Source organism: Nansenia antarctica, assembly GCF_963989245.1.
Source record: "Nansenia antarctica genome assembly, chromosome: 15".
Classification (NCBI taxonomy): domain Eukaryota; kingdom Metazoa; phylum Chordata; class Actinopteri; order Argentiniformes; family Microstomatidae; genus Nansenia; species Nansenia antarctica.
The window spans coordinates 6,140,377-6,150,017 of record NC_137685.1 but is presented as its reverse complement, the minus strand read 5'-3'; the positions used below and the strand labels follow the sequence as shown (position 1 = coordinate 6,150,017).

General features: G+C 44.5%; 1 protein-coding gene across 1 annotated transcript; it reads right to left on the bottom strand.

Moving 5' to 3' along the window:
* Positions 1 to 2,022: 2,022 nt before the first annotated feature.
* mon1a (MON1 secretory trafficking family member A) lies at positions 2,023 to 9,303 on the bottom strand (the record flags this gene model as incomplete). Its single annotated transcript, XM_080545911.1, has 6 exons — positions 2,023 to 2,243; positions 2,804 to 2,951; positions 3,382 to 4,147; positions 5,568 to 5,987; positions 8,874 to 8,967; positions 9,265 to 9,303. 6 exons carry the CDS (start codon positions 9,301 to 9,303, stop codon positions 2,103 to 2,105), a joined length of 1,608 nt encoding a protein of 535 aa, XP_080402037.1. The 3' UTR covers positions 2,023 to 2,102.
* Positions 9,304 to 9,641: the final 338 nt, after the last annotated feature.

Below are 9,641 nucleotides of genomic sequence, written 5' to 3'. Positions count from 1 at the left end.
ATATATAATAATTCTTGGCCAGGCTAGCAGAGTAAATGTTGAAGACGAGAAATAAAGTCTGATCTGATCTTGTGCTTGTATGTGCCCAGCAGTGGATGAATACTAGGAGTAGCCCTGAGAAAAACACAATCCCGACAAGACGTTAAATGAAGACAATGTCATTAATCGTTTATTATAATGTCATGATATTAGATCTTAACGACCTCTAGGCTATGACAATCAACATCTTAACAAGCTCCAGCAGCCACATCCCATTAGCTTAGCACAGTTCTGAAGGCAGTTAGGTAAAGGCATGACATGGGAAGGTGCATTAGCATCACTTTGAAGGTGAATGTGAAAATTCCACTATTTGTCTCAATGGTCCCTGTGAAAAACACACCAGTATTATTAGTAAGTAGGCAACAAATACATCTGACACCCCAAAGATTCTCATCTACATCAGGTTAATAATACCCCTAAAACATAAATATAAAGGTATCACTTAAAAAAAAAAAATCTTCTCAGCAACAGTAATGAAGGTAGGCTAGAGTATAATTTTCACATTCCTCTTAGGGAGTACTGATAAACCTAAAATAGTGAAATTAATAGAAACTCATTTGAAAGTACAGTATGTGCATATTAGCAGATTAGGACTAACTGGAACCCCAATTAGATGGTCAAAGTGAAATGAATCCTTCTTGGTTTCATACGTTCAGCAATCCAGGAATGCAAAGAAAGTGACACAGGAACAGGAAGTGCTTTACCCAACATGTCTTGCCCTTAAACATGCATCCCCTTGAGTATCTTTGGAGTTGAATATTCCAGTTACAGTACACCCTATTTTAACAACTCGTGACGTTAGAATGATAAGGTTCTATCTCCGTTTAGAATGATAAGGTTCTATCTCCGTTTAGAATGATAAGGTTCTATCTCCGTTTAGAATGATAAGGTTCTATCTCCGTTTAGAATGATAAGGTTCTATCTCCGTTTAGGGCAGTTCAGAGATATTGAGCGTCAACGTTTTTACATTCCATTATGTTTTGTGAGATGGAACATTAGTATTTTATGAATTACTAACTCAAAAATGTCAACATTTAAAAAAAATAACACCACACAGGCATTAATAAACACCTAATGGATCAGATTATGTAAAAAACGAAATTTCGACAAAAATGGAGATAGAACCTTATAATTCTAACGTCACGAACTGTATCTGCCTGTCTCTATTTTCTGTTATGGTGCTACTAACCCAACAACAGCATTAGCCACAGGCAGTGATTCCACACAAAGACAGGTGTATTCGGTTGTTAAGTCTGATGTCATGCGTGACGTTTAGCAATTTCCTTGTCCAAATAAAAAACTCCCCACTAGAGTACCAGTGTACTAAAGCACCAGAGTACCAGTGTACTAAAGCACCAGAGTACCAGTGTACTAAAGCGGTAGAATGACAGTTCAATCGTTTTTTAGACTCGGATCTATTCATACAACAAGGGACACAGCACTTTCCCGTTTTCCCATATTGTCAGCGTCTTTGAGCCTCGGAAAAGCGTTATACAAATATAATGAATTATTATTATTACTGCGGCATTTCGAAGAGAGCGCCTCAGCCAACGTTGGACCCGGAAACACGTCACGACTTAACAACCGAATTACAATCAAATAATCTATCTAATCATCTTAAAGCAACTGGAACAGCATAAGAAGTGTAATCATGGTTATTGTCATTAGTGGGAAAGCTAACTCGCTACAGATATTTGACTTGATAGGACAATCACTGCATCGCTAACAAATCATTAAAAATCATAAAATCTGGCTAGATAAAAAATGTCAAGCTTTACTCTCGTTGTGTTAATCCTGATTAAAAGATCCTGACCAAAGAGTTGAGGGATAGGTATCATCATTCCTAAACAACAAATCACTGGATCCCAGTCTGCACGTCAAACTAGTGAGATCCAAGAGACACAGACACAGACGGCATATGCACAGTAGTCCATGCGCTGTGCGTTGTTGTCTCAACATCTATAGCCTCCAATAGTGCTCATCAGACTTCAAGATCAAAAGGCAGATTAATTGCCATACTAACGAGCCAAGGCATTTCCTGGTGGGTCGGCTGGGTGATCAGCTCAGTATGTCAGGGGAGTGAGGATGAAGAGACGGTCCTCCTCCTTCCTGATCCACTTCAGCAGCTTAGTAACAGCAGACACGGCCATGGCCTTGGTTCCCAGGGGAGTGAAACAGAGGTAGAGCTCAAAGCCACTTGTCACCTGAGGGAGAGGTAGGGACAGGGGTTGAAAAGGGTACACAGAGATTAGAGAGAGGAGATAATAAAAGTGGTAGAGAATCCCCTAAACAGTAGAGATCACTGTCAGGATTTGTTTCTGCACTGCAATATACAATTATCAATGCGCTGATAACATTTTTGTTGTTGGGGGGGGGGGGGGGGGGGGGGGGGTGGATAGCGCTAGCACTAACAGTGCTAAATGGATATCACTAGCACTAGTGGTGGTAGATGGATAGCGCTAGCACTAGTGGTGGTCTCAGCGGCGGTCCTAACCTTAACACCCACATAATTATGTTGATAACAAGTTGCTTACTGTGACTGTGTCCTCCACATTGTCTAGAATTGTACCTAGCTGCATGAAGCTAAAAGTTATTTCAACAGCAGCGGAGTTTAGCAGACCGGAAGATAAGTTAGAAGAATAGTCATCATGTGACTTACGGAGGGTGACGTAGCACCCCTGATAATGCATGCTAACTTGCTAAATGGTCTGAAAAACCATATTTAATAACAAAATGATACAAAATGTACAACTACATCTCTTACCCAGGCCAGCAGGTTCTCAGTTTCTCCACAGCGGTAGATGGAGCGGAGTGGGCGTGTCGGATGGTGCAGGCGGCTGTGCAGGTACTGGTATAGAGCCATTAGCCTCTCCTGCTCCTCCTCTGATTGGTATGGCAGGGGAAGCTCAGGGCTGGTGGTGAAGAGAGACACGGTATTGTTAGTGGCACAACTACCAGAAACAGGGTTCGACAGTAACACCGTTTTACTTGCCCGGAGCAAATAAAACATTCGCGGGGTTTGTTTGCGCGAGCACGACGACGCTGCTAGATCCTGGATATTTTTACCTGTGTGCAGGAAGAACAACAGACGGCGCAGGCGTGAGTGAAGATATTATCAAAGCGTACGGGTGATCGACAGGCGCGTACGCTTTGATAATATCTTCACTCACGATCATCTAGTCTAGTCTCGCGCCTGCGCTGTCTGTTGTTCTTCCTGCACACAGGTAAAAATATCCGGGATCTAGCAGCGTCGTCGTGCTCCGCGCAATTAAAACGGCGTTACTGTCGAACCCTGAGAAGTGTTGTGTATTTCAGTGGATATGTGAATCATCTAATGCGCACCTGGTGTAGAGCCCGGAGCTCTTGGATTTGTACACAAAGTGCCTGAGCTCCGGGATGCCGACCTGGTCCACAGAGTAGCTGGGGAACTTCAGCGCCTCCTTCAGGGCCTGGTAGGCGCTGCGCTTGCTCAGGCGCTCCAGGAAGCGGCGCTTGCAGTCGGACAGGTTAAAGAAGTCCTCCCGGTCGGTGGAGACCAGGATGAGGCAGAGGTCCGAGGCCGGCTCCAAGTAGGAGATGTGGGCGTGGAAGAACCCGGCCGTGTTGAACTTGGGGAGGCAGATGGGCGTCCAGCCTTCGCCCTCGCGGAAGGCCTTGGACGAGCCCACCAGGTTGAAGAGCAAGTGCAGGTCCATGTGGTGCAAGTACTGGTCCTTCTTACGCACCAGCGTGACCAAGCGGTCCCCCGCCAATAGGATGGAGAAGACCAGGCTCTTGGCCTTGGCCGCCTGCAGGCTGGAGGAGATCACGTCCCGGGTGGCGCTGGGCAGGGGGAGACAGGTGACGGCGCTGAGGAGCAGGCCCGGGTCGCGGTCCAGCAGACGGAGCAGGTTGTCGGTGAGGTGCTCGGAGCCGGCCAGCAGGCGGCGCAGGTCGTAGTTCTGCTTGTGCTGGAAGATGTGGTTGAGCTGGGTCACGGTGAGCAGGCTGACGATCTGGTAGTAGATGTACAGCAGCTCGCGCGTCAGTTCCCTGTCTGACTGACAGGTCCGGGACACGCCCACCAGGACCAGAGGACTCTTGTAAAGGAACACCACTTTGCAGCCATCTGGAAGCACATTTAGTAGTAAGAAGAAGAAGAAGAATGCAATAAATTGACTGAAATTAAAAAAATATGTGTTTTCACTTTGTCATTCTGGGGTATTGTGTGTGGATTGACGGCAAATTATTTTAATTTAATCTATTTTAAATTGAGTCTATAACACAATAACATGTGGAAGAAGTGAAGGGGAATACTTGACTACTTTCCGAATGCACTGTATGGATTTGCATTTGTTGTTGGGCTGACACATTTCCCATACATAATACTGTGGAAAGTAGGGATGCACCGAAATGAAAATTCTTGGCCGAGGCCGAAGCCGAATTTAAGGAAACACTTGGCCGAATACCGAATACCGAATGTGTATCGGCAGTTTTTAATTTTATCATTGCATAAACTAAATACATTTTGCTTTTTATTCATGCTTCTCAAAGAAAGAAATTGAGATTGAAAAAAAAGAACTTTTATATATAACTTATTATAACTAATTATCGTGGGATTTAATCTCTACTGCTTTCCAGGGTTCAAGTTAATGATATTCATGATTTGTCTCTACATAGGCTTCAGAAAGTATTTAGACCCCTTCACTTTTTTCACATTTTTGAATAGATTTGCCATCAATCCACACACAGTACCCCATAATCTAAGTAAAAACGTTTTTTAATGTTTGCAAATGTATTAAAATGTAAATACAGAAATACCTCATGTACATAAGTATTCAGACCCTTTGTCACTCTTAAAATTAGGTCACATGCTAAATGTCTTCAACAAGTCATTCAACAAGTTGAATTGAGTCCACCTGAGTGTAAGGATAATAGTTCATGTTATTTCAGAATGAATATCTTTTGTTTTTATAGTCTCTGGTTTGCATAGAAACCACCGCATGATACAGCTGCATGTCATAAACTCGTGTAGAACAGCTGGGAGTCTGAATATGTTTTCAACAAGGCAACAACTCTGCTTCTCACTCCAATTTTAAATTGAGCTACGACTGCTAAGATAACTAGCTAGATGAGTGTAAGGTTGCGTTCGTAAAGTCGCTCTGAGAGCGCTGGAGCGCACACTGGGCCCGACGTCATAGAGAAACCGAGTCATTTGATTGGACGAGAGGCATTCCACGAGTGCTGATCGGATTTCCTGAGTGAATTTACGAACGCAGCCAGTTTTGAAAGCGCGTCGCCTCGCGCCGCGCGCCTGTTGAGAGTTATATTTAATTGTATTGCGTCATCAAAACACGGCCACTATTCGGTGGTAAACATTCGGTGTTTTCACACATTCGGCCGAATACCGAATGTGCTTTATTTTGCGATATTCGGCCGAATACATTCGGTGGCCGAATGTTCGGTGCATCCCTAGTGGAAAGAGAATGTTGCCACATTGGCTCCTCTATCTATAGAGCACAAAGCTACCCCCCACACCTGGTCCTGACCTGCTTGGATGGAGCGGATGATGTTCTTCTCCGACTCCACGAAGGAGACCAGTGCCATCATGACCCCGATGGTGCTGGAGAGCGCCTCCTCTGTGCCGTAGCGGGAGTAGATGGGCTTGCCCGCCTCGCTCAGCACAAACACATGTTTCCTATGGCTACGCCAGGCCTCGCTGGACACGTCCTCCTCTTTACCCCTGCCCTCTGTGTGTGGCTCCTCCTGCTGCTGCTGCTGCTTCTCTTTCTGCTGCTGCTCCTCGTCCTCCTCCTGGGCCTCCTCCTCCCCCATCAGCCCCTGAACCTCCTCTGACTCCCCCAGCTCAGAGTCTGTCTCAGGCTCAGCCTCAGTCTGCTCTGCATTGTCTAAAGTCAGGTCCTCGAAGGACTGGGAGTGGACGAACATGGCACTCTCCTGGCCAGCACCTGTGGAGACAGAGGAAACATGTATGGTAAATGGTAAATGGACTGCACTTATATAGCGCCTTTATCCAAAGAGCTTTACACCGGCCTCTCATTCACCCATTCACACACCAATGGCGGCAAGCTACCATGCAAGGCGCCGGCCGGCCCGCTCACTGGGAGCAATTTGGGGTGCAGTGTCTTGCCCAAGGACACTTCGACATGTGGCCAGCCGGGGCTCGAACCGCCGATCTGCCAACCTTGCGATCATTAGACGGCGGCTCTACCTCCTGCGACCACAGCCGCCCCATGCGGCTAACTGTTCGTAGGTAAATCCTGGGTTAATACTATTTTCTGTTTGAAATCGTTTACAAAAGCCAAGTAAATTCATTTATGAAACACTGCAGGAACAAAGAAACAATGCAAACAAATACTGTAGCCTAATGACATGTTACTAGTCATTGGCTAGATATAGAAACATGTTTTTGACACACTGACTAACGCACCGAGGGACAGATGATTTGCACATCCAATTAAATCAGGTGCAGGACAGAGGAACGCATCAAAGGGAAAAGGAATGTCCGTTATGCTCCCATAGTGATATACTTTTTTAATATAGCCTACTTGTTTTTAATTCAGATGCACAAACAGACAACGTTGCCATCTGAGTCGGATCTTTCCGAGCCTGACCTTCTGAAACATTGTATGTTTGTGCATTTTAATTCAATCACCATGGCAGCATACCAGAGTTGCAGACATAATCTTTTTTCTGAGATGTTTTCATAATTTTACTTAAACGGAGAGTGGCCAGCTGCTGTGCTTTGATGACACAAGGCTGAGGTCAGAGATGTATCTGTTATAACAGCCTCCAACAGAACACCACTTTGAAGTGAATGTCTTAAGGAGAATGGGAAAAGTGAAAGGGGGAGGCTGGGCAACTTTCATTGAATGACGTTTATTTCCTGGTCGATCAAGTCACATCCTGTTAACATTATTAATATAGATGACACTGCCCTCTGCTGGAGAGTTTACAAAGGGAGACTTCTTGTCATCTTCTTTAATAACATCTCCCATGACAATTCGGTTGTTAAGTCGTGACGTGTTTCCGGGTCCAACGTTGGCTGAGGCGCTCTCTTCCGAAATGCTGCAGTAATAATAAAAAATCATTATATTTGTATAGCGCTTTTCCCAGGCTCAAAGACGCTGACAATATGGAAAAAACTGGAAAGTGCTGTGTCCCTTGTTGTATGAATAGATCCGAGTCTAAAAAAATGATTGAACTGTTATTCTACCGCTTTAGTACACTGGTACGGGGATTTTTTTATTTGGACCCGGAAATTGCTAAACGTCACGCGTTGACGTCAGACTTAACAACCGAATAGAAAAATGTACCACAGTCAAAAGTAACAGAGGCCTTAAATAAGAAATATGTACTTCTATAGAAATATAGAAAGTCCAAAACTAAAAGGATACACTTTGTAAAGTTTAAACTTGTGTTCAATGGCCCTAAAAACTAAAGTACAAACTGAAAGACAGAGCCAACACTTATCCACTTAACTGCTCTGAGGCATGAGTCTCTCTCATTACTCTGCATCACCTCAGCAATGATAATGACGTTCCTATCAACAGATCCAATGTGAGACCTTTCTGAAGATTGGTTTACCTCATATTTCAGAGCCCCTAAACACATCTGTCATAGCAGTGACCTTGAGCAGAATAGCCAATAAACAAACGTGTCCTGTCGTAATCATTGAATGATTCAACATCACACTCTGATCCAACATCACATTGTCACAATCTAAGGGCTGGCCACATAAAATCAAGGCTATCACCACATACCACTTATTCAAGATCCAGAGTGGGATTTGAGGATGATAAAGGATGCATTTAGCTTGTGTGGACACTGGACAGACATTCCCTATTCCCTTTTAGCCAACCAGAACACACTGGTGGTTTGTTCACCACAAGTCCCAATCACAGAGGCTGCACGGTCCAAACCATGTCAGAGTGGTTTAACGACGTCACATGATGGAATTGAGTTCATGATAAATAGAAATATATCTTTATTTATGTAGGCTATTTATTTTTAAATGTCATTTCATGCTGTCTTTCTTGGAACATCGTGGCATGGGTAGGGCTCTTTAATCAAGAAGGAATGAGGCTTGCGTTAACCATTTCCAGTTGAGATATCTAATACACAGGTCCACTAAGTAGCCTAACTGAATCATATACATCAGTCATCATAAGAATAACAAATCTATGGCTAGGACCAGCACATTCAGTGATTGAAAAGCATCATCAAAAGCTAGCATAAATAATTGGAGCCAACAGAGAAACATCCGCACTGCAAATCAAACAGGCCCAAACCCTTAAAATATTTAAATCTAAGCTAAAAAACCTTCATGTTTTGTCTCAGTTATGATTAAACAAAAACACTTCTATCAATGTCTTTTTTTCCATTAACTATTGTCTTTTTAAATGTTTTATCTATTTACTTCTTATATTTGCTTTTATTCATTGTAAAAAAATTTTTTTTTACTATGCTCCTCTTGCTGTATTTTTTAAATAATGCATGTAAAAGCACTTTGAATTGCCCCTGTTGTATGAAATGTGCTATACAAATAAACTTGCCAAAGCCCTGAGATAGTGGTAAGTAAAACAACCGGTCTGGACAAAACAACCGCTGTCCCCGTCTGTATGCAGATGCAAATGAACCAGATATAAGTGTTCGTAAATGAGCCACAGCAATTTTCCCTCCACGTATATGAATCCTTCAGTTCTACAAACACTGAAATGGTGGAGACCAGAGGTCGTTTCTGGGCCAGACAGACCTGAGTCTATAGTAGTAGTGGACATTGCTGGACTCTGAGGTCATGATGTTACAGTTGCCTGCCATCATGTCATGCTCACCTGGTTCCGTCCCCTCCACCAGGCCCGGAGTGGGGCTGTCCGACCTGTCATTGCGGAGATGGTCCACTGGTGCCAGGGTGTCCAGAGTCCTGACCTCCACTGGTGCCAGGGTGTCCAGAGTCCTGACCTCCACTGGTGCCAGGGTGTCCAGACTCCTGACCTCCACCGGTGCCAGGGTGTCCAGAGTCCTGACCTCCACTGGTGCCAGGGTGTCCAGAGTCCTGACCTCCACTGGTGCCAGGGTGTCCAGAGTCCTGACCTCCACTGGTGCCAGGGTGTCCAGAGTCCTGACCTCCACTGGTGCCAGGGTGTCCAGAGTCCTGACCTCCACCGGTGCCAGGGTGTCCAGAGTCCTGACCTCCACTGGTGCCAGGGTGTCCAGAGTCCTGACCTCCCATGGAACACCCGTGTTGTGGACGTCCCCAGCCATCATTGAGATCCACAGCAGATGAAAACACCTGGACCATAAGATGCATTACAGTGCTACAGTTACTAGCTGATATTGTTGTTCAACATTTGAGTTGAGTTGAGAATGTTTATTTTGGTCCCCTATACAATTCACAATACAGATATAAAACATTTACACAGTCACAATGCATAACACCAGGACCAAAAAGGTGTAGGCTGAAGCCATGGCTTATTAAAACGGTTATGGTGTTACGAAAGCCCTTTTCTGGTATGATCAAAGGCAGATTGTACAACATAAAGCAAGGCGTGCTGGCTGGGCATGCTCTGAAAGAAGCCACGTGACCATATCAGAAGTATAAT